Genomic DNA, 25,537 nt, shown 5'->3' on the forward strand with positions numbered 1-25,537 from the left:
TATTTAATGACCTTACAGCATGGCCTTGTAATATCTTAAATGAAGTACTAGCAAGAGCGATGCTTGCAAACCTCATTAATTGTAAAAAAATATAATGAAATAGAATCTTCTTTTTTTAGTTTGTTTTCAAAGGATTTTTACCTTAGATACATTAGATATTTTTAGAAATAAGTTTAAATTACTGTGGCAAATTCCAAATCTGACAGAGCAAAATATTCTTAGTAAAGTGTGCCACAAAACTGTAATCATTGCGGGATATTATAGGGGTTACATCGCTTGCCCATATACTCGTAAGTTTGGATGGATATTACTTCCTAAACCATCCATTTAGCCGTTCCAAAACTAAACTAACAAACATCCATCCAACCATCCAATCATCCATACATCCAAACATTGACATTTATAATATTAGTAAGATTAAACATACCTTTATGTATTTCTTCTACCATCATAAAAAGGTTTCTCTTCAAATATTACATTTATTTGGTGTCATTTGTCATCGTAACATTGTCGTGGAACTTTCAGTACTTATACCGTAGTACCTTTCGTAAAAAAATCTCAAAAAGGGAGTCATATTATCTACAACAGCGGTGTTGAGAAGTTGTTTAATGAACACCTCAGTCGGGAAATAAGACATTAAGCCTTAGGTTGCTGCGGCACTAAGCCGAGAATCATGACATCGCAGTGGGTTTGTGCCCAAAGGATTTGAGGAACCGGGCATGGGTCACTACTCCATGCTTGCGGTTGGGTTGGGTACGATTTAGTAGCTCTGTACCCATCACTATTTGACTGTGTAGAAACGGACCCCCTATAAGAGGACATTCACCCTATTTATATATACAGAGGGTGAAGAAAAAAGTTGATAGCGCGTTTTAGGATGTCTGCTTTTATTTTTTATTTATTTGATTTTATTTTCGTAAATTTGTAAACAATTTTTGTAGAATATTTTTGCAGAACTCTTCGTAAGTTACATTGAAAAAAAATAAAACGAATGATCAAATCAAATATAATATTATAACAGGAATTTATTTTACAAAATCGAAGAGTATTTAAACTTCAAAAACTTCAAGCCTAAAAATGACTACATATTGTTTGATAGGTTTCTAGCTTCCATTTCATATTGCTTTACCTCTATGATACAGTGACAGTTTTGCAACAAGCTGCAAGGGGTCTCTTCACTGACAGTACAGTCCTGGGGGACACTGCATCGCTTGCAGTTGTCGGAATGAAAATACGGATGAAGCGGGAATTTTATTACCTTGAGCATTGAATAAAACTTCCTTACGCTTGTCTTGTACGTATTTTAGAACATTTTTATTTCTTTTTTACCTATAGGTTAACAAAAAATGCCTGATATTGTGAATTGCCACTGATGGAACATCTGTACCAAAAACATAATTTTTTGTATTCTTTCAAAGCTTTATTACAGAAAAAAGTTTCGGCAGAAGAACCTCGAAACAGCTTTAACAATTTTGATAAAAAAAAATTAAAGGGTGTAACGTAACTTGAGACAAAGGTTCTTTTTGACGATGAAACGTGTACATGGGATTTTCTTTTTTATAGATGGATTAAAAATATATATAAAACTAAAATGAATAAAAAAATGCTACGTTTTAAATATTCAAACAAACACTTTGTGAAAAATGAAATTACCAAAAATGACCATACTTTTGAAAATAGTGCCCTCTAGCGAGTTAGGTCAACATTAGCTCAAAGTAAGGGCGAAGAACATTGTGACCTTCGTCAATTTAGAATTCATGATCTCCCTGAACTGAATTATCGGAAGATTAAAAGCAGACAGAGTATTGTGAATTGTTCAATTCTCTAATCGTCAACAAGTTGTCAAATCGTGCCAATTTTTAAAAGTAATTATTTCATACCATTTTACCTTGTTTCCTAAATCCTAATAATCCTTCTCCATCCTAATAAATCTATTAAAAAACATCGTAATTTAAGTTTTCCAACAGATTTTTCCATTCTTGTTAAAACTTTTTATATGACGTTTTTTACCAAATAAAACTAATTATAAACCGTTTGTTACATTTTATTAGTATTGAAAATAATTTAAAATTCTAGCACCTTTGTTATATCCAGATTCTACTCTCATGTGGCCTGTTAACAGTCGTTTTTGATGTTTCCTCGACTGTGTTACTGGAGGAGGTTGGTATTTTTTTATTGCAGGTTTCGGATAATTTATTGTAAGGAATTGAATTCCTTCTCGAGTTGGTGTAGTCTTAAATACCGCTTTACTATATTTCGAAAGACTTCCGGCTAAGAAATTCATTTTCCACTAATCATGGATAGAGAAATAATTTATGTGGATGATTTTGTCACGGAAAATGTCAAATTTCTTTCATTTTTATCTGTAAGTTACAAGAAGGTTAAGCGGTAAAAAGGTTTACTTAAGGTTTAAGACATTTGTTAAAAAATTAAAAAATGTTAATTTTATCATGAGAAATTTTAATAAACGTTATTGTTTTTAAAATAACCTACCCAAATGATGATTTTAAAACCTAATAACAACTAGCAGCACTGATCATTGTACTGTCCAATTTGCTACCAATTGCTACTGAGTCGACTTACTGTATCTACTGCATTTAACTGTGCGTCTATAATCAAAAGTTTTTGATTGAATTTAAAGTTATGAAATAAAAGCAAATGTTTAACACTCGTAGTGGCCTTTCTGCGTTATATACGGCTTGCTTATGGTTTTTGTGATAATTTATGAATAGTGACAGAAAGCAAAGTCCGTTACAAATATGTCTTTTTCATTTGGAACACCGTCAAGCGCTCCCGCTAATTCCTCTTTAAGTGGTGGCTTCAATTTTGGCGGAAATAAGTAAGTACAATTACCATAGTACAACCTCCTTGAAGACTCGATTAACCACCTTCTTTTTTGAAAGTGACAATTGAGTATAACCTAAAATTTAAATGAGAAATAATTTTTCAGGCCAGCGACTCCAAGTTTTGGGTTAACGGCTACAACACAGGCCTCGACTGGACTATTTGGTAATACATCTGCAACTCCTGCGTTTGGTTCTACATCTAGTTTTGGTACCTCAACGCCTGCGTTTGGGGCAACCGCTACTCCAGCATTTGGTGCTACGTCTACAGCACCAGCTTTCGGAAGCACCGCAACACCGGCTTTCGGTACTAGTGCCGCTGCGCCGACGTTTGGAGCCACGGCGGCACCTGCGTTTGGTGCTGCATCCGCAACTCCCGCGTTTGGGGCCACGTCCACAGCACCAACTTTTGGTGCCACCGCAACTCCTGCGTTTGGGGCTAGTACATCCGCACCGGCATTTGGATCCACAACAACACCAGCATTTGGTATGTATTTTAAGTATGTTTATAATATTTACTCAATTTCCAGTTTTACATACATTATTATCTATACTAAAATTATAGACGAAAGATTTGTATTTTGCTATGTAACAAATAAACTAAAAATCTCTTGGACTAATTTCAAAAAATCTTTTATGATTGGAAAGTAATATTTTCATTGAATAAAATTGATCTAATCTCGTGTAGATTAGATCAATATTATTCGAAATAAATCGACAAAAGAGAGTATATAGTTAAACCTGAATAAAAACTCTAACCCATGTTACTCACTTATAGAGGTTTTCTTTAGTGTTTTGTTCGACGTAAAAAAAAATATTAAAATAAACTGAATCCATATTTAACATTTAGTAAGCTTTGACTATTAGATATTAGTTAAAAAAATTAGTGTTATTATTAAAAACAAATGAAATATTCAGGTACGGGAGGAACATCGGCATTTGGTGCTACAACCACTCCGGCATTTGGTACTACAGGTCTGGGCACTGGTGCCCTTGGTTTTGGTGCCGGCACAACAACCACAAGTGCTACAACTGGTAAGTCATTTTATACTAATTATGCTAAATTTCTTCTACAATGTTATATTAATAAGTTGTAATTATTACATGCTAGCTGTTGCCCGCGACTCTGTTCGCGCGGCATTAAAAAATACTTAATAAGTAGGCTATGGTTTCTTCCAGACTATGTTCTACATGTGCCTAATTTCATCGAGATCCGTTGAGTCGTTCTGAAGATACCTTCAAACAAACATCCATCCATCTAAACATTCACATTTATAATATTAGTAAGATTTTTTTTTAAATCTGTATTGTAAATTGATGCTGATTCATTGTGTTGTCAAAAAATAATATGGTGGTTGTTATCCATCTACAAATGAACTGGAAATAATGAGACAGCTTTTTTCTTTTTTGGAAATAAACCTCAATGTGTTTTAAATAATCTAAACCAGGGATTCCCAAAGTGGTTGATATCGACCCCTTGGGGTCTTAAAGCATTGCTAATTCTCACTCTGTCTTCTTCTATTGAACTAAGTTAGAATGAAAAATAATAATAATTGATCTTAAAAGTAGGTAATTTGGCCATGTGGGGGTCTGTGGTAACGGTTCATTTTGGAAAAGGGGTCACTTATCCAAAATAGTTTGGGGATCCCTGATCAAATTTTAGTTACGTCTTTTAAATGCAGTATATGTTTACTATATCTTTCCAAACTATTTCAGGTTTGAACTTCGGTACCCCGGCAACAACAAAGACTGGACTGGGAGGTTTTGGTTTTGGCACTGCAACCACTCAAACTGGACTCGGTTTATTTAATACCAGTACCACAACAACCGCTGCTAGTACATTTGGTAAGTATATAATAAGACATTTAACATATAAATAAAATACACGGGACATTACAGACCAAACCATACTGTCACAAAAAATACTTCTAGTGGTAAAGTGCTTGTAGTGTTTGCTCTATTACTAGTATTATATTTGAATATTTCTAGTTATATATACAGTCGAACCTGGATAAGCGAGAGTCCAAGGGACCAAGTAATTTTTTTCGCTTGTAGACGTTTCTCTCTAACCAGTGTTTCTCGCTTATAGAGGGACTAGCTGTTGCCCGCGACTCCGACCGCTCGGAATTAGAAAATGAACTTTTTAATAGCCTATGTGTTCTTCCAGACTATGTTCTACATATGTGTCAAATTTCATCAAGATCCATTAAGTCTTTCCGGAGATACCTCTAAACAAACATCCATACATCCATATAAACATTCGCATTTATAATATAAGTAAGGTTATACCAATTATCCTTTTTCAGTATAATGTTTCCCTACCACGGTTCACCGTCTCCCTTTTTTCCTTTAACCCAAACTCTTCATACAATACCTACAATATCATTGGATGTACACACCCAGAGTACTGAAACAGAAGAGACAACTCGGAAAAGAGGTTATGTTATAAAAAGTGCTACGAGAGACTCTTATCCTACTTTAAGCCCTTCAAAGGGTAAGAAACGTTTGAAATTTTGAATTTTTTGAAAATACTTATATTCAACTTAGACAAACTATAATGCTGAGTAAAAACTTGTCTTTATTATAAGGTGGCAAGTGAGCAAGCGACCATAGACATCTGCATTGTCTACCTTTAATCGACAGGACACTTTACGCACAATAGAATAATTCTTTTTCCTATACGTCTCCTCTATCTGTCAAATTCACTTTCCTTTCCCATCCTTTACTGATAAAAGCCTTTGGCATGCACTCATCAGACAGTACACGGAATGACTTCCACTTGAGGAGTCTTCTATGTGGTTGTGGTATTGCAGAAGACGAGCTGACCTACTCGTATAACAGATGTGGTTGCTACCACTTTTATCAATTAATGTTAAATTATTTATAAGATCATGTTCCCACCGAGCTTTTAAATGGTGTTGTTTTGATTTTTTTGTGTTTTTTTCTTTTCTTTTTATTTAGTTTGTTTTTTGTCATTATTACAGGACTTAGTACACTCAATAGTAATGTGTCTGGAACACAACCATCTGTATCAGGTATATTTTTTTTTGTGTTTTTATCTTTTTTTTTCTATAGTTTGATTAGAAATCATAGTAGACAGAATTGATGTACATTTCGGTCTTTTTTTCAGCCGTTGCAGTAGATGTAATTTATTAATAATATTGCAAATTACTTATTAATATATATATTTTTTTATTTATATGCTAAAAAATCTTTGTTTAATATTTCTAAAGGTATTATTTTTCTTAGTAAGTTTTAGTTGATCGGTAAATTATATTTTTTTGAACTTTCATAGTACATATTGTTTTCAATATATTTTTTATTTTTATGAAACAAAGGTGTACAGATGTTAATTTTTAGCTTTTTTTCCCTATGTTTTAAAGATTATTAACAAACTTTATGTTTTTGTAGCAGCAACCCCAAGTCTGGGTCTGGGCGGAGCGGCAACATCTGCTTTTGGTGCCACAAATACTACAGGAGATGGTAAATGTGAGTTAATAATATTTTTTTTTATTTTTGACTATTTTAATATAGGTTTCTAATAAGTTTATTCCATTTTAAAGAGCATAAATGATTCGTTTTGATCAAGTATCAAATGTTAGGTTCTATTGTAAAGTTGAATTCTATGGAAATGAGAAATTTGAGGTTGTCTATGGATTTATTCTGGATAGTTTCAGTGTTAAAATTGATGATACAAAAATATCTGTTTTAATAACTCCGTGATAACAGACTTATAAAGATAAAATTGTATAGATAGGTTTGTTGTCATTTGTCATTTCTATGGAATTTGACTAAATTAGATGTTATTCTTTTCTGTATAGCTGTTTATTATTTAACAGCAAAAAAAACTTACAATATTCTATATATAACTTGGTCTGTCTGGTTCTAATTAATATACTTTCACTGTTGGGAAGGTACATTAATCCCGGGTTACAGGCTAGATCAGGAATCCCCAAACTATTTTGAACAAGTGACCCCCTTTTCCAAAATGAACCGTTACCACAGACCCCCCATGACCAAATTATCTACTTTTAAGATCAATTATTATTATTTTTCATTCTAACTTAGGTCAATAGAAGATGACGTGTGAGAATTAGCAAGGCTTTAAGTTCCTTTAAGTTAGGAATTCCTGGGCTAGAGTTATTACTAGATCTTAGGGAAACTGATAGAAAAATGATAAGTGTTTTTTTTTACAGCTGAACCACCGAAGCAAACAAAACTACCAAATGAATTGTCAACACTTGTGGATACATTTAAGGAGTTTGTTAAAAAACAGAAGTCGCTCAGTTCAGAAGTGATGCGGTTATCTATCAAACCTTTACATAAGGTAATGTCATTTTTATTTTTATATATTGATTAGTAAACAAAGAAATTAATAAAGTTTCATATGAATTAAATAATTTACAACCAAAGACCTCAAGATTTCAAGACCCATATCTCATTGAGTTCAACTGTATTTACTAGCTTTTACCCGCGACTCCGTCCGCGCGGAATAAAAAATAGAAAATGGGGTAAAAATGATCCTATGTCCGTTTCCTGGTTCTAAGCTACCTGCCCACCAATTTTCAGTCAAATCGATTCAGCCGTTCTTGAGTTATAAATAGTGTAACTAACACGACTTTCTTTTATATATATATATAGATTTATATATAGTTGAACTTAATGAGATGTAACAAACCTATCTAAACAATTTTCCTCTTATAAGGCTATATTCATAGACTTATAAAAACAGATGTCATATTTTATAACTATTCTACTTAACACTTAAACTACAAACAATCAACATAAATATAAAACAGTGGATAATGATTGTCTGATATGATATTCCCTTCCCCTTCTCATCCTTTTGTAAGAAAAGGATGGAGATTTGATGGAGAAGGGGTCACATAGAATTGGGAACAAATCTGTATTTGTGGATGTCTATGGGCAGCGATCGTTTCGCTGTTTTATCGAATTCAGGTGGTCATTTGCTCATTTGCCACCTTTTGATGTATATTAAAAAAAGAACCAAGATTTATATTTTTTTTGTTATATTACAGGTAGGTCGCGAGGCAGAGACAACACTGCGCGCTGCGCTCGCACTGCGCGGTGAGACTAACAAGGCGCGTGCTCAGTCACGACGACTGCGCACTGCTGCTGCAGACGCCCTCGCTGCTGCTGAAGCAGCTGGTAGAGATCCAACAGGTCAGTATCACCTGCTTTGGAGTTGGCACGTGAAAAGCATGAGTAATCCTTTAAATTACGTGTCAACCGAAGCATTGACTATTCAAAATTAATTATCTTCCATATAAAGCTTTCAAGATTTAATCGTTTGTGTGAACTTACTTCCTGCTACTTTTTTTTTTGTTTCCACCTTTTTAAACTTCCACCAGGTTTTCTGTGAATCTACTTCCAGGTGATCTACTTTATAATTGGTACTATTAGTTAGTAGATAGAAAAATTATCTAATTTAACTTCCTCTTTGTGACACCACCAGGTTCGGAGTTGGAAGGTAGCGCTCCACCAAAATACATAAAGGATCTGATCTGCGAGTTGGAGCAGCAGCTGATCACCTTCAGACGGCAGATGGATGTCGCAGACAAGCAGATGCAAGCATCACCCAAACTTCTCACTGAACAAGGTAATATAACAGTAGAATTCCATTGACGTGAACCTTGCACAAGTGTCACGGCAGTAGAAGCCGGAGACAGGATGTCCGAACTCTGTATTCATTAGTAATATCTAGTATGTATGTATGTAATTGAATTAAAAATAATTATGCAATGGTCCGAAATTATTTTATCAACTACCAATTTATTAATTGGACTTGACGGAGGAGGAGACGCTTAGGTAGGAGAAATATTTTCTTCTTATCCGACCACTTCTCCATTGATCAAAGACATCGCATCTGCAATTGCAGATGTCAATAAAAAACATAATTTGAATTATTACTACAGTTTTTATTTTTTTTTATAAAATTTGTGTTGTACCAATAAAAAAAACTTGTAAGCCGTCATGGGACGCCTGGCAGATGTGAAACATCGTGTGTGTACAATTAATGTGCATAAAATATTATAATTAAATAAGTAATAATAATAAGAAAAATGTATGAAATCAGAATATTAATAAATATGTGGGATAATAATAATAATAAAACCAGACAGGCGGAGACTAAATTAATATAAAAGAAATTATAATAATAAATAATATTAAACAAAACACATAAAATATATATATGTATACCTCAGTATAGCGTGGCGACCCGTCGCCACGGCAAGCGTCGCCACGCCAACAATTCGGTTTACAAGTGATCCTATAGATGTTTCACATCAAAAACTGATAAAATTAGAGTTATACTATAATTTCCAGAGTTAACCCTGGGTATACGTCGTATGCACGAGTCCCTGGTGGCGCTGGCGGGCCGCCTGCAGACTGTACACACACAGGTAGAGGCGCAGAAGGAGCAGTACCTCAACCTCAGGAAATATATACTCAAAGATCCTACTAATGTATTTGATACACCCTCAGGTTAGTTATACTTGCGTATAAGATATTGTAGTTCTCTTCCCCTTCCCATTATATTATAAGCAAATAATAGGAATAAGAAGTGGTTTTGACAGAGGAGGGAATAACAGCATCCGCATTTATAGACGCGTTGTTTATAGTAAACTAGCTTTTACCCGCGACTCCGTCCGCGCGGAATAAAAAATAGAAAACGGAGTAAAAATGATCCTATGTCCGTTTCCTGGTTCTAAGCTACCTGCCCACCAATTTTCAGTCAAATCGATTCAGCCGTTCTTGAGTTATAAATAGTGTAACTAACACGACTTTCTACAATATTATTTATAGGTTATTACCTATAAATAATATTGTTTTTTTATGGAATAGTGTAAAAATTTATGTTTCACAAATAATTGACATAAAATAATATGTGATTTATTGGTTTTTGTTCCTACACTCCTTATATATTGTCATAACTAGTTGTCGACCGCGACTCCGTCCGCGCGAATTAAAAAAAAACTTAATAAGTAGCCTATGTGTTCTTCCAGACTATGTTGTAAATCTATACCAAATTTCATCAAGATCCATTGAGCCGTTCTGGAGATACCTTCAAACAAACAAACATCCATCCATCCATGGTATTGACAATTCCTGGTTAGAAATAATTTAGGTTATTTTCAAGTTTGTATTTTTTTTATTAAAATTGTTATTTCCTATTCCAGCGAGCGCAAGTCTAGATCAGATTTTGCATGACGCTGAAGTATCTCGGAAGAAACTGAAACCCAATACTTTACAAGACATTAGTCTAGGTCTAGGCAGCGCTGTGCTGTCTGATCCTAGAGCTGCTTTAGGTAAGTTTTTTTTATTTTACTTTAAAATATCTTTTTGCAAGTTTTTTTTTAATTTTTCCAGACTATGTTCTTTAGCAAGAGCGTTGTTGGCTCAGATGTTAAGCACTTGACTTGCAACCTGCAGGTTTTGAGTTCGAATCCCGTTATGTACTAATGTGTTATAGATTTACATATGTACATTTATCCGACGTTCTTACGATGAAGGAAAACATCATGATGCTGCACATATCTGAGAAGAAATTCAATGATATGTGTGAAGTCAACACGCACTTGGTCAGCATTGACTATGTCCTAGTCATCCCTAATTTAGGGTAGACTCTGAGTCCCTCAGTGATATGTTACATTATTACATCTAGATCTGTTGAACTGTTCTAGAGATATCTATATTAGTAAGATATACAAATGTGGACAAAAATATGAATTTCTGAATAAACTCTATACATATTAATAACATTTGTAGTGTATGGAATTTGTAGAAAAAAAAATTTTCTTGCACGTGATATATTTGCGTTGATAACCAAAAACTAATTTTAAAATTTTTGTTTGTCTGTGTGTCTGCAAGGCTGCGTTTTTTCCGGTTTGACTAGACCTATTTTGACGGGACTATATATATGGGCTTCTTTTTTTTTTTATCTACGCTGATATTTAATTAAAAAGCGATTTTCTTCCATTATAGATGAGCATATTACACTTTATTTAATGTGTTATTGATAAAAAATAATAATTTGTGTATTTTTTTACACAGGCAACATTCAACAGTTGGCAGGTCCAACACCGTTTACATATTTAGGCACAGCTGTGTCACCTTTCCCTACTGCAGATGGCACAGGTTAGTGATTAAACCTCTTTTTCACTAATCCAATAGCCGCGCGACTTCTTTTTCTATGAGCTAGTTAGTTAGTAGTACTAGAGCTTTTCATTGATTAATCACATTCTTTGTTTGAATGAAAATTATTGTTTTATTGTAAAATACTAAGGTCCCAAAAAGTCTTTGGGACCTTAGAAAAAAAAACTATATTGCGATTTTTTTTTATTTCTATAGATCTTATATATAAAATTCTAGTGTCATGGGGTTCGAACTTGAACTCCTCCGAAACGGCTTGACCGATTCTCATGAAATTTTGTGAGCATATTCAGTAGGTCTGAGAATCGAACATCTATTTTAACCCCCCCCCCCCCATTTAGTTTTTTTTTAACTGCGCGCGGACGGAGTCGCGGGCGACAGCTAGTTTTTCTATAGATGTATGTCTGTATTAAAATAAATCTAAGCTCATCAATGTTTCAGGCAACTGGCAACCCCAGCAACAGAATAATTTCAGTTCGTCACTGAATTTCAACAGTTTTGGTACAGTGGCGCAGAATGACTCCAGCTTCCAGCTGCAGAAACCTCCCGGCAAGCGCGGCAAGCAATGATACTGGCGCTAGGAGGTCATACAGCCTTCATACATACATACATACATACATACATGTATTTACCTTATATAGACATCTTGTATGTAGAAAAGAGGGTAGGCAGAAATTATTATTTGGCATCTACTTTCAGATAACTTTTCTTACGGTCTGTGGGTGTTTTATTTTTTTAGTATTCCAGATTTAGACAGAAAGAAAGGATTTAGACATAATTTGAAAATGCAAGTTTTTTTTTCTTTTTTATAGTTTGTTTCACTCGTAATAAATTAACATAATTTTTTTTTTTTTGCCAAGTGTAAAAATTTTTGCCTACAGTCTTTTTTTTGTAATGTAACGTAAATATTTAAAGTGGACTACAAGTGAAAGTGACATTTTAAAGTGTAAAGTGAATGCAGAATAAGTGTTTTTTTTTCTTTCTTTCATATTGATTAAAAATAATTTTTGGGCGAAACATGAAGATTGTATATTATTAATTTAATAGAATAATGGAAAGTCGTATTTCTATATTTGGTTTGTATAGATTTTTTTTTTACTAATTGTTAATAAAAATTTAACTTAGCGTTAAATGTCTCTTACAATTATTTAAATAACTCTATAAATAATAAATATGTAAATTTTTTGTTACGACTTATCTTTTAAAAATCCATTTTAAGGATTTTTTTTACATAAAATCGGATTTTCTATCTATTTAAATGATTATTCAAAATTTTAGGCAGTCTGTAAACTGAATACTAGAAAAAAAATATGTACCAAATTTATTATTACTCAGTTCAAATATTTGCTACAATATTTGTTAACTAAAAGTAAATAAGTTCTTTAATGTAATATTTTATAAATAATTTGATAAAAAATATTTGCTATTAAAGTACCGTTACAATTTTTTTGTATATATCAATAATGCGTTTTATTTTCCTTGTCAACTAATTACATAGATTAATTTTCTTTTGATTTTAATATTTAGATAATTCATAAATTTTATTTATTTCATTAGGAAAACATTTTTGAAAAAAAATATATTAAATTATTCCAAATAAAATAAATATTACTAATATTTTCAAATGTTTGGATGGATGTTGTTAGCGGGAGATAGCTAATTTATTATAAAATAAAAGGGATAAAAGGATATATACATAAGGTTCCTTTTTTAACACTTTGGAGTTTACTGGTGAAATTAAATTTCTTTTATTAACATTGTGTGGGTTTCCATTGTCAAAATATTCATACAAAAACATCATTACTCATTCTTTCTAAGAAACCACAGTTTGTGAGTCACAACTCAATCGAACTTCCTATAGCATTTTGTTCAAGGGTACGGATTTCCAATCACGTGGTAGAGGGTTCTATCTCATTATTCGACTATCGACGTAAACCATAACACGTTTGGTCGAAATGATACAAGAAATTCGATTTAGTCAACAAACCTGCTTAATATAGTTAATAATAATGTGTGAATATTTTAACAATGGAAACATACTTTATTCCTGTTTTCTGCGCGAAGAGAACACGTCCATTGGAAAATCAATAAAAACCGACGCCCATTTCTCATATTGCTTTTTTCAATGTTTGATACTTAAAAACCATAAATTAAGATTAAAAGTGATAATAATAGTGCAATTGAAAATATAAAGAGGTAAAATTAAATTCCAAACAAACCAAAGACAAAGGATATATTTTCGCGGGAAAATACATTACCTACGCCAAGGGGTAGCAACATTGTCGCTGGACAAAATCAATAATCAAACATTAGTGAAAACGCCTTAGCATTTGGACCGTTTTCATAGTCACGTATTTTATAATTTAAATATAAAATTGTGAATTAAAATATTAAAACAAAAACTTTAAAATAATGGCGATTCGACGAGATTGTTATTCCGCGGTGATAAAACAAGCCATATACGAATTAACAGTGGATGAATATCAACTGGGCGGGATAACCAGATGTGAAAATCTTCGCAAAAAGTATCCTCCTAGCAGATTTGAGAACGGTGGGTCTAGTGCTCTTTGCGCTAGAGATGATTTGGACTACGTCATCCTGAGAATCGTTTGCATTAAGAAGTTTGATAGAGAGAATCAGAAATGGAGGGTTTGCTTTTACAAGAAGAAGATTATAAGAGAATGCAACTGCGTACCTGAGTACGCCGAAGATAGGATTAAAGATGCTGAGAAATTGTCAACAGATGACCAGCTGTGCGCGGCTTTCGCTTCAGTATCTCTTGATCAGCATTCCCAGAACAGATTGGTTGAGTTTCAGAAGTGTTTTGCCGATTTCATGCTGAACGAAGGCTTCGATGAGAGTGACTTTAACCTGACTGACCTCACTCCGGGCAGCGCTTGTTGTAAACAACTTGGGCTGAAGAGCATTGAATATGCACATGACCAACCCCAAGGGAGTAGAAATCAATAACTCAAATCCAACATATTACGTAGTACCCAGTATAGCTGGCTCTATTTCTATTCTATAAATATGCGCGTTGCGACAATATTAATTTAATTGTTTGTAAAATATAATTTTACGTATTATAAGATTTTATTATTTTTTGTAAATTTATTTTATAAGAATGATATTTTATATTAATTTTTAATCTATACTATCCATTCTACAGTATATAGATTAAAAAAATGTTTTCATCTTTTTATCAAAATGTGTTTTTTGACGCGACTTTTTCTTATACTTGTCATGAATTTAATAATATATCTTGATGTATACATTTTTAGGGAAGTATGAATATTTCTTATCAAAGTTTAACTTTTAATGAAAATAACTGATTCACTCCATTTATTAAATAAAATCCCATTTAAATATGTCGTGTTTAAATGTTGCTATATGTAAAACATATATTAACCACTATGATTAAATAAATAAAATAATAAAATGGCTAATTTTTTGCTTTGAAACTATCCTTAATTAATTCGCTTTCTTCTTCTTCTTCGTCGCTGCAGTCTTTTCAGACTGGTCGTGGTCATTATGTATCGGTGACCCGCTGTACTAAGCGCCGCCACTCCTCCCTACTCTCTGCCTTTTTTGTGCATTCGTGTAGGGGGACAGCTACAGCCGTTCTAATCTGGTCGGCCCATCTCATGGGCGACCTTACCTTAATTCGCTTTAGGTACACACTAAATATAGAAACATTTTACAGATAACTTTCGTTAAAAAACGGTAAAAATTTAGCATTTAAAATTATATTTTATTATATATTTTCATTTAGCATTTAAAAACAAAACACACAAAATCAAACACAAAAGTTATTAAGTCTCAAACAATAAATTCAAATATATTAAAAAATTAACCGTTGAAATTGAAATGACACAATCTTTCGGGAAAATTCTACGAACACAACTAACAAAACAATAACTGTATTACACCAAAAAATACTGTTGATGTTGTGGAAAACTATTTATAAAATGAAAACAACTTATTCGTCTTGAATCCAATTTTAGACTATATATTTTTAATTGACATATATCAAAAGTAAACAATAGAAAAAATAAATTATATAAAAATATGTCATTCGATATTTGGTTTGAATGTATTCGTTGTATAAAAACTCTTTGCTATTCTTTAACATCCTCCACACCGCGAAAAGAAATTCCTCACAATATTCAAACCAAAATGGACACTAACTTTTACAATAAAATTATGCACAAAATAAACATTTATAAAACGCAAACAAAATATCAGAAGAAGAAAGTTCTAAGAGATATAACTCTATATCTACCGAGATAGTTCAGGACTTCTTCTCCTTTTTCCTGTTTTGTTGTACGTGCGCCGGATCTTGAATGCCTAAAATCTCAAGATTACAAAAATCTGATGCATTCTCCAGCGTTGGCATCTTCATATTTACTTTTTGCTTCTGATCTCCGACATATTCATCTGAGAGTGACCTGTACGTTACGTCGAGCAAGTTTCATTTATTAAAATATTTATCTCCCTCATGTAACTTTTCTCAAATTTCTCTTCATTGAACGGCTCGGTCACAATTAATATTTATTTTATTTCGGAGTCATATTTTATAAGCTGATCGTAAATATTTTTACCATCTTGTAATTGGCATGTACTTGGTATATATTGTGCTTAAATATTTTTCCGTAGAACACAATAACGAATCTAGTACACTTTCGGACTTGGTTAAGTGTCTTCTTTATCCATACCTTTTTATTTGTTCTATTTTCTCAGCCATTTCTTTAAACTGAAAAAATCTATTGGCAGGGTCGCCAGATGTTGTGGAAACTATTTATAAAATGAAAACAACTTATTCGTCTTGAATCCAATTTTAGACTATATATTTTTAATTGACATATATCAAAAGTAAACAATAGAAAAAATAAATTATATAAAAATATGTCATTCGATATTTGGTTTGAATGTATTCGTTGTATAAAAACTCTTTGCTTTTCTTTAACAGTTTAATTAAAACACGTGTATTAACCCTTTGACAGCCGACGATTGATATTATTGACGCCAACGTGGTAATATATTTCACTATAAGTATGTATGTATCACCACAATGCTTTCGGTATAAATACATTATTTAGTGGTAAAGATAGCATTTCGTAAGCCTACACATAATTCCAATAACCATGACTTGTTAAAAATCCGCATCGGGCGCTAGTCTCGGTATAAAAGGATTGACGTATATTTAAGCTAAAATGTACTTGAAACACTAAGTTTTTTATGGTAAGCCCTAAGAAAATAAACGCACAAAAATACATACTAATCTTTTATATCAAAACTAAAGTTCATCTTTCACCAATTTTAAAATCTCGTCTTCCTCATCGGTCCATTCATCTGGATTACTGCTCATTTGTCCCAATGCCTCCATTCTTCTCTCCATAGTCACTTTATCTAGTATATGTTCCATTTTAATATGCATACAATCGTTGAAAACTGACGCATATTCACAGATCTCGAAAATACCTTCAACAACCTTATTACATTCGACTATCGCCGCTTTTAATCTTGTCATAACCTCACTATCTTCACCATAAATAGCTTTATTAGCATCTAATAGAGCATTATGGTCTATTTTATTCTTTTTTATAATAGCATTTCTTTTAAGAATACAAGCTACAAAACATTTGCCTTCCATAGTAGCTTGTGGTATTCTTTTTAAGAAATTTTCGACGTCCCCCATTCCCGCTTTAACTTGACGTGCGCATTCCGATATGTTTCTTCTGAATGGTTCCACTTCACTGTTCATTTTATTTATTTTTTCAATATGTTCCTCTTTCGTCAGAGGTTTGAATGTTACAACGAGATAGAACACCGAGACGAATACCAAAATTATCATGACCGTTACGAAATTCGAATGATTATTATTCATTTTTATTTTTCTGTTACTGGGCACACTTTTCTTTTTTATAATCCTCATGCTAGTGAAATGTTCGAACTGAAAATATTGCATTTAAAGAGATGGTTAACGAAGAATGACGTGTTATTTGGCAGTTGGTGTGAATAACTCGCTAATTGTTATCGTAACAGTTAGGAAACTATAAAAATTATATCTCGAAACGTTAAATGGACGTGGCCAAAGAGTATGTAATAACATACTGTTCAAAATACTAAACAAAAGATAGAAAAAAATGTCTACACTACATGCTTTGTGATTATTAATGGCTAGTGATTTAAAAGTTTCAAATTTAGAAGTCTACTGATCGTTACTTCCTTCATTAAACGTTCTTCAGCATTGGTAGTCAAAATATATCGTCATCCTTGTCATTATCTTTGACAAAACAGAGATAACAATCTTCTAATATTATAAATGCGAATGTTTAGATGGATAAATGGATGTTTGTTTGAAGGTATCTCCGAAACGGCTGGACGGACTTTGATTAAATTTGGCACAGATGTAGAACATAGTCTGGAAGTTTTTTTAATTCCGCACGGACGGAGTTAAGGCCGTCAGCTAGTAGGTTCTAAACGGAGATATTGGTCTCAGAAATCCACGGTTATAGCTAAGGTGTCCAAAATACACATGACGTGTACCATTAACATTTATTATATAGGAATAACATAGCTATGTAATTATACAATGTTAAAAATCTAGTTAATTATGTAAGATCCTTTAGATCAGTGTTTCCCAACCTTTTTGGATCCATGTCCCATTTTTCAGGATGAACATGATTATTGCCCCTATTGAAATTTTGTTTAGAAATAAATTTCTCTCGAGACCTAAATTTACAATGTTAGACAAATAATTAAATACTACTTTTGGCTGACTAGATCAATTTCATATAAAATTTTTAAACACGAAAACACATATAAATAGTTTAAATGCAACGGATTTTTGTCTCTAAAACGTTTTTATGTACTTTTTAGCACTGGCTATCATTGTAAGGATGTAGCCTTCAGTTAATTAATTGGACCTTAAATAACAAAATATCTTTGTTTTTAATTTAATTGCATTCGTTATTTCATCTAACAGATAAAAAAAAATATTGACAAATAATATCAACGTATTTAAAGAAGCTTAAGATTCTTCAAGAAAAGAACGTAAACCACCCTTAAAGGCCGGCAACGCATCTGTTCCTCTCGTGTTACGTATGTCCATGGGCGTTGGAACAATTAACTTTATTCGACCCGCTGTTTGAATCTTACAATGAAAAGTAGGTAAAAATATTTTACGGAAATAATATTTAAAAAAAGGGACATTTTGGTTTTCGAATCTTACATTTTATTTGTGATCAAGTACATGAAATACAATTATTTTGAGATCAGACCAAATTTTGTTCTATAATAAGAAAATGTTTATTTTTACAACAATTATCAAACAATATTATGGAATTTCAAGTAGAATACAAACGATGTTGTTCAAATTTAAACGTTTAGGTTAAGCAAAAACGTTCCATGTTCCCACTGACACAAATCTTAAATCAAACTAAAATTACCTAACACTACCAATTTTTGTTAAGAAACTTTAGATTTTTAATTTAAAATTGGTCATACAATTCTTTGTGAACTCTTCACTATATACCTAACGAAGGTTCTTTAAAATAATCTTTGACAAACTTTTTTTTTTTGACAGATAAGTTAGTGATGTGAACGGTTTGCTAAAAAATTACTTTATTTAAATCCCTATGTCGATACATACGGTTTTTATTACCAAACGTATCATTATTTTTTGTCGATAAATTGTGCTTATATATTTAAAACACAGAAACAACACTTTCTTCTTACAACGCTTATATATAATTTTATAGGCGATTTCTCTGAAAATCTATTGAAACCTTAACAATTAAAACGGTAACTTTTAACGGTTTAATTAAAATACTGAATTTGTAACATTCATATCCATCAAAGTTTTGTGACTAAATGTTTTCATAAGTATCCCATACATATTTCTTCTAATTGAATGTCAATGAATATAAGACTAAGTTGTATTTTTAATTAAAAATCTAAATTTATCATAAAGTACGATTATATTTTACCACATCGGTCAAAGATAAGCTCATAGCTCATAACCATTCCTAAAGTCAAAGAAATATTTTTGACTTCTAATAAAAAGTCAACAACACAGTACATAAAAAATAGAGCTAAGTCTATCACAATCATAATTTTTTGTAAATTCTGATAAAAATTTCCAAATTAGATTTTTAGTTACATGTCCTCAATTATCGAGGATTTAATTGTAAAACGGAATATTATAAAATCACAACAATTTCTCGACCAATTTATTTATCGATAACTATAAAAGACATCACTGTAGTTTTTCGTAGAATACTGGCAAAAAATAACCAATAAAACCGAATACAGGGAATCACAAATTATTCATCGAAAAAAAATCTAACTTATTTCCAAAAATAAGTATTTTATCATCGTAATATTTATTTCCAAACGAATATTTATTATTATTTTACAAATAAATATTAAACTTGTGTTTTACAAACTGATGAATGATTTTTGTTACGTTCAATAAAATGACTTAAATATTTTTTGTTACCCAAGATTTATATAATAACTTCATAACTTCTTTTAAGTATAATTTATGATAGATTAATGCTTTGTGCAATACTAATGTAATAGTTTTATAAATATTAATGTGTGTTGCTGAGTTTTGTTTACAAATAGACCTTGAGAACTAGTCACGGAGGTAATTTTAAAACAACATTCTTTACACAATCAGTTAAAATGCATACAAATATGTTGGTATTAGGAAGCATAATTAGGCCTTTAAACAGAAGGGATTTGTTTTTTTTATCGGAACACAATTTGCATTATTGATAGTAGACATCTTAACAAATAAAACTGTTTTGAATATTACGAAATTAATTAAATCACAGTAACTTTATACAAAGTATCTTGAAATGTTGACGAGAAAGGGGCACATTTTTACATATTTTATATTTATATGGTAACATTACACATTTTATCAAACTAGAGCAACAACTCTATGTTTCATTACGCATCTATAATATCGAATAAAGAGAACACTTTCATGCGCTCGCAAAAAATCACGGCTTTCACTTTTTCACATCCCATTGCAAAATAAACAACCTCGAATAGAGATTCACGAATACACTCCCCGAGGGGGATTCGATCACCGAAAAACAAAAACCGATAATATCGATTAACAAGTTTAACTCTCTTCGGCTTCAACTAAAACCGGTAAACTGGCGTGATGGTGACAATTTGGTGATGTGTTTGAAGTAAAAGCTGACAGCCAGGCGTCTATATCTCGTTCGGAGCAGAGAAACTTGGCTGATATCGCGTTGTCGTAGCCCTTCTGTCTCACATAGAAGCCTCCATTTGAAGCGACGCGCTCGACTATTGTGTTCCTCAGGTTCACCACTCCGATAGGCTTCGACAGGCGCTTCCTCGGGTATATAACAGCAAAGTGCTCCAGTGATGTTCTGTATACAACCACTCTAACGTCCTGCCGCATGCCGCCCGGTCCCAATAAAACAAGAAAACCGGACTTCACTTCCGCATCGCAAGTTTTCTTGTATCTAGTGAACTGTTCCGCGCGACAATTCGGCATAATGTCGGTCGGCATTTCCCTGTTTTGATTTTCACAAGCTCGCATCACAGCGCGTGCGTCAGAAACACGTCCTCTCCCCTCGGCGTCTGAATTGAACTGAAGTGAAGTGAAGTCAATCCCCTTTTACTGTTACCCTGTTTCATACCGAGTGCGTTGTGACCCGAAGTCAACTTCGTGCAGGTTCGGATGGAATCGGTTTTGCATTCACTTCGCCGTAGGTTTCATTAGGCCGAGCAAAAATGTTAATTATAACAAAAGAACCACCTGTATACTGCGCTATAGTAGAGTCAGCCATAAAATATTAGAAGACTAGCTGTCGCCTGTACTTCGTCCGCACGAAATTTAAAAAAAAACTTAATAAGTATAAGCCATGTGTTCTTCCAGGTTATTTTCTACATCTGTGCCAAATTTTATGAAGATCCGTTGAGCCGTTCCCGAGATACCTCCTAACGAACATTTATCCATCCATCCATCAACATTAGATTTTTTCGTTATTCGACAAAATGGAACCCATAAGAATGCAGAAAGATCTGTTGTCTAGACCTATTATAATCTATATATAATAAACTATTATTCCAGTAAGAAGAATAAAGATAGCTAGGAATCGAGCTTTGGGATTTGTAGGAATAGACAAATTTACCAAAAATAGATATATTCCTCTAATATATTATAAAATCTTGAAAATCCTCTGTCGTACGAAGAACGCTACGTAAAAAAGATCAAAAATAAACAACTAATATGAATGTTCAATTACTCTTAAATACTCTGGTACAATAGTAAAATAAAAAGACATTCAGAATATACATTCGCTATAGATCGTCTAGACAACGGGTACGTCACAGCGGGAACATCTGACCTTTGCAAAGGTCGTCGCCACTCCGGCGACGGTCATGGGGTCGACAGTATCTATAAAACCATTATTAATTGTATACTTCGTTTGTATCTTATGAACTGAGAAGTTATTGTATTTTATCAACCTATCTACATATTTAATTAATAAATAAACAATTGATTTGTATTTAACGGTTCTTAAATTCGTTCACAAAGTATCAAACGAAGAGGTTCTGCGACGAGTTAATCAAAGACGGGAACTTTTGCAGACCATCAAGATGAGAAAAGAATCTTACCTCGGTCACGTGTTCAGGCACGATAGATACGAACTCCTCCAACTCATCTTGATGGGAAAAGTCCCCGGTAAAAAGAGTGTTGGTCGCAGAAAAAAAACCTTGTTTGCGCAACATCCGAGAGTAGACAGGGGTTACGAGTACCGCCCAACTGTTTCGCCTTGCAAGAGACAAAATAAAATATGGAGAACTGATTGCCAACCTTCTCTAGTCGAAGAGACACTTCAAGAAGAAGAAGAAGAAATTCATTGAAATTAAACATTGCATGTACTTTTCATTACCTTACATTTTGATAGGAATTGGTGTAGACATCAATTTTAATATAATACAGTCTTTTACATATTTAAATCGACAGACAAACAAAGGCTCTAAGAGACAGACAAAGGCTCTAAGAGTCCGTTCATACAGATCGGGGCGAAGAGTAGAGCAGATTATTATTGCAAATAAAATTAAGCTTTATAATATTGAATTGTTTACTTTTCAAGTCTTTTTTAATCTTGATCTTCATAAGAAAAGATGAGCAAAGTGAAATTAAACCTTGTTGTAAAAACATAAAGCTCAATTTTACTTGCGATAAAAATCTGATTTGTTCTCCGCTCTGCCCTGGTCTGAACAGACCTTTATCCTTCCCATTTTATGTTCAAGGTTGACAAGAGAATGTACCTATAATGCTTATTGTATCTCATTTAGTTGTTCATAATAATATTAAATAAACCTGTAAACATGGCAACACTAGTAAAGTGGGTAAATAAATATATGACAACATCTGTCAGATTATCTGCAACTTTAAAAGCGAAATTGCTAAGAATTCCATTAATAAATTAACAAAACAAATTGAAAACATCTATAGGCCATAAAGTATAAAATTAGCATAATAGTGAAAGTTTCTAGTAAAACAAAATATATTGTTATGGTTCATTTGACATTTGCAGGTTACGTTCGCAAAGTAAATGCCAAATGATTTATTACACGTAAACTTTATAAGCAGTCCGCAAATACGACTCACGACAGTTTGGTGTTTTGTAAGATTTTTATTTCAAACAGTTTTTTTACTATTAAGACTTCGTTTAGGAAGGCGGTTCGCGGTTTTAGCGGGAAAATTACACACCGCATTGGGAATTCACTAAAATTAAAATCCTACCATCTACATAGATACAAACATTTGTATCGTCTCTAAGAAATTATTTTAATTAACATTTAAAATCTATCAAACCAAAATTAAAACAAAATAATCAATATATAAAGTGTCTGTATTTAGAAAAAATAATCAAATTTCGTACACGTGATGTTTTTTCCGTTAAAATAAAACTTTTATTTTCTTTCTGTATATCTGTCCGCAAGGCAACGTCTGTTCCGGGTAATGTTCGAAACGGCTGTACCGATTTTGAATTTTCATGCACATTATAGGTTATCTAATATTACTACTTTTTTTTATTTCTGCGCCGACAAAGTTGCGGGCTAGTCTATATATAAAACTAGTTTTCTTTAATATATGTAGGCAAACAGACGTCTGTGTTTAATATGCGATATGTCGACTCGATACGACCTTGGCAAGGTCGACGCTGACACATAGTTAGTTTTTGTCCAATAAATGACAGAAGAGATATTCACATAAAGTTTGTGACCTTCTTTGACTTCTAATATATCGTGACACTGAATGTATCACGTATTACTATTACCGTACGTATTTACTATTAAAGCAAATGTACTAAAGCATATCATCATCCTTCACATCTTTGAAAAATAAACATAGACAAACATATTTTTTTACACGTGTATTGGCAGAGGAAATATCAACGCGTGTTTTAGGATTAAATCTCTAAAAGAAAGAAAAAAAAAACTCAAAGAATTATTTTAAAAAGTTCATCACTAAAAAGGTCGTTAGTCAGTGATAAACATGTATTTTTTTTTTTAATATAAAATTTTGGCAAACGAGCAAACGGCCACCTGGATTTGCCGAAATAGCGAGGCCAATTGCCCATATATATTGTTTTAATTATTTATCAGGAGATAAATAATTAATATAAGTTTCTATTTTTTTAAAAGCTTGATTCTCTACTCAAGTTGTCAGTTACAGGACTTTATATCGTCTGACTTTAGAAGGTACATATATACACAGGTAAGTTCTATTAACATATAAAATAGTATTTAATTTCAAACTTCATCTTTTGTCTAGACTAGTCATCAAATATTTATAATCATCCGTCTAGACACAGATTTAATTCGGTCGTTTCTTTTATGTCAAATTATACTTACAAAAATTAAAAGAACAAAAAATAACAACTACGAAGATTCGTTGAAAGATCTTTTTATATTAAACTATCTTTTACCCGCGACTCCGTCCGCGCGGAATAAAAAAAATGCACACAAGATAAAAAGTTCCTATGTCCGTCTCCTAGTTTTAAGCTACCTTCCCGTCAATTTTCAGCTAAATCAGTTCGAGCGATCTTGAGTTATAAATAGTGTAACTAACACGACTTTCTTTTATATATATACTAGCTTTTACCCGCGACTCCATCCGCGCGGAATAAAAAAAATGCACACAAGATAAAAAGTTCCTATGTCCGTCTAGTTCTAAGCTATACCCCGTGAATTTTCAGCTAAATCAGTTCGACCGATCGTGAGTTATAAATAGTGTAACTAACACCACTTTCTTTTATATATATATACTAGCTTTTACCCGCGACTCCATCCGCGCGGAATAAAAAAAATGCACACAAGATAAAAAGTTCCTAAGTCCGTCTAGTTCTAAGCTATTCCCCGTCAAGTTTCAGCTAAATCAGTTCGACCGATCGTGAGTTATAAATAGTGTAACTAACACCACTTTCATATATATAGACATGAAAGTAACCAATCTATAAGGTACATTTAAATTTTTCATTTGACTTAGAACACACAGATTGTTACATTGAATTCATGAAACATGTTACGAAATATTGGCAGATTGAGTGAAATTATAGAAACTGTCATGTCCTTTTACATTGCAAAATAAATAACCACTCGGTTGTATTACATTAATTTATTAAGACCCATAAAATGTATTTTTACACATATTAGATTTATATCTTCTTTAACTTTAAATTTAATACAACACTGTGCAAGCAATGGAAACAAGAAAATTGAAATCGTAAGCTAGTGAGGGACAAAATAATTAACCTCTCATGCAGGGTGCATGAGATATCCTGTCTGCTATTTAGTAAATACAAAATAAGTGTTTATATGTGTAAAGCCGAGTTTTAATTACCAAATAGTCTTTTATTCTCTTTGTAAAAAAGAAGGCATTTTTTAACCTCGATTCAATTCACGATTTCACTTTAAAATGTCTGGCTTAGAACGATCGATAATCTATTGTTTTTTTCTTTCACCTTCGTAACTTCTGAGGTGTCTGGAATTTAAAATAAAAAGCAAACAGCTTATGCGCAAAAGCTGACTCACGGAGATGGTACATTGACCTCGAAGGACAAAGGTTTAAACAGAACTTCAAATATTCGTGAACACCTGTTAGATTTCTTACGATATAAATTAAAAAAAATAGCATTAGTTTCTAATTACACATATAAACTCGACTTACTATCACTGCGAGATTACGTATCTAATAAGAACCCACTCTTCAAAATCGGTATTCTACTATTTTCGTAGTTATTCTCTGTCCATTCCGTATAAGTAAATGTAAAATTATAAATACGAAAGTTTATATAGATTAATAGATGTTTGTTTGAATGTATCTCTGGAACGGATCAACGGATCTTGATGATATTTGGCAAAAGATGTAGAACATAGTCTGGAGGATCACATAGGCTACTTTTTTTTAATCCACGCGGACGGAATCGTGGGCGACAGCTAGTATAAGTAAG

The 25,537-nt window shown here is 32.6% G+C and overlaps 3 protein-coding genes across 3 annotated transcripts; 1 reads left to right on the forward strand and 2 right to left on the reverse strand.

Moving 5' to 3' along the window:
- Window positions 1-2,642: 2,642 nt before the first annotated feature.
- On the forward strand, window positions 2,643-11,769 carry LOC106708214 (nuclear pore complex protein Nup58). The gene is made up of 13 exons (XM_045683537.1): window positions 2,643-2,839; window positions 2,951-3,330; window positions 3,762-3,878; window positions 4,560-4,688; window positions 5,828-5,878; window positions 6,255-6,332; window positions 7,040-7,170; window positions 7,883-8,027; window positions 8,320-8,463; window positions 9,192-9,350; window positions 10,046-10,174; window positions 10,920-11,003; window positions 11,460-11,769. The coding sequence occupies exons 1-13, from the start codon at window positions 2,760-2,762 to the stop codon at window positions 11,585-11,587; spliced, it is 1,755 nt and encodes a 584-aa protein (XP_045539493.1). The 5' UTR covers window positions 2,643-2,759; the 3' UTR covers window positions 11,588-11,769.
- Window positions 11,770-16,297: 4,528 nt separating this feature from the next.
- LOC106708222 lies at window positions 16,298-16,942 on the reverse strand. The gene has a single exon (XM_014499700.2). It carries the CDS (start codon window positions 16,903-16,905, stop codon window positions 16,315-16,317), a length of 591 nt encoding a protein of 196 aa, XP_014355186.2. The 5' UTR covers window positions 16,906-16,942; the 3' UTR covers window positions 16,298-16,314.
- Window positions 16,943-19,855: 2,913 nt separating this feature from the next.
- Window positions 19,856-20,674, reverse strand: LOC123722268. The gene has a single exon (XM_045683584.1). It carries the CDS (start codon window positions 20,602-20,604, stop codon window positions 20,158-20,160), a length of 447 nt encoding a protein of 148 aa, XP_045539540.1. The 5' UTR covers window positions 20,605-20,674; the 3' UTR covers window positions 19,856-20,157.
- Window positions 20,675-25,537: the final 4,863 nt, after the last annotated feature.

This window comes from Papilio machaon, chromosome 22 (assembly GCF_912999745.1).
Source record: "Papilio machaon chromosome 22, ilPapMach1.1, whole genome shotgun sequence".
Lineage (NCBI taxonomy): Eukaryota > Metazoa > Arthropoda > Insecta > Lepidoptera > Papilionidae > Papilio > Papilio machaon.

What these genes read in the sequence shown, in the direction of transcription:
- LOC106708214 (XM_045683537.1), top strand. Translation starts at nt 2,760, where the DNA reads ATGTCTTTTTCATTTGGAACACCGTCAAGCGCTCCCGCTAATTCCTCT. An exon ending in AACCACAAGTGCTACAACTG is followed by an intron (nt 3,879 to 4,559) that starts GTAAGTCATTTT and finishes AAACTATTTCAG; the next exon opens with GTTTGAACTTCGGTACCCCG. An exon ending in TGATCCTAGAGCTGCTTTAG is followed by an intron (nt 10,175 to 10,919) that starts GTAAGTTTTTTT and finishes TTTTTTACACAG; the next exon opens with GCAACATTCAACAGTTGGCA.
- LOC106708222 (XM_014499700.2), bottom strand. Translation starts at nt 16,905, where the DNA reads ATGAATAATAATCATTCGAATTTCGTAACGGTCATGATAATTTTGGTA.
- LOC123722268 (XM_045683584.1), bottom strand. Translation starts at nt 20,604, where the DNA reads ATGCGAGCTTGTGAAAATCAAAACAGGGAAATGCCGACCGACATTATG.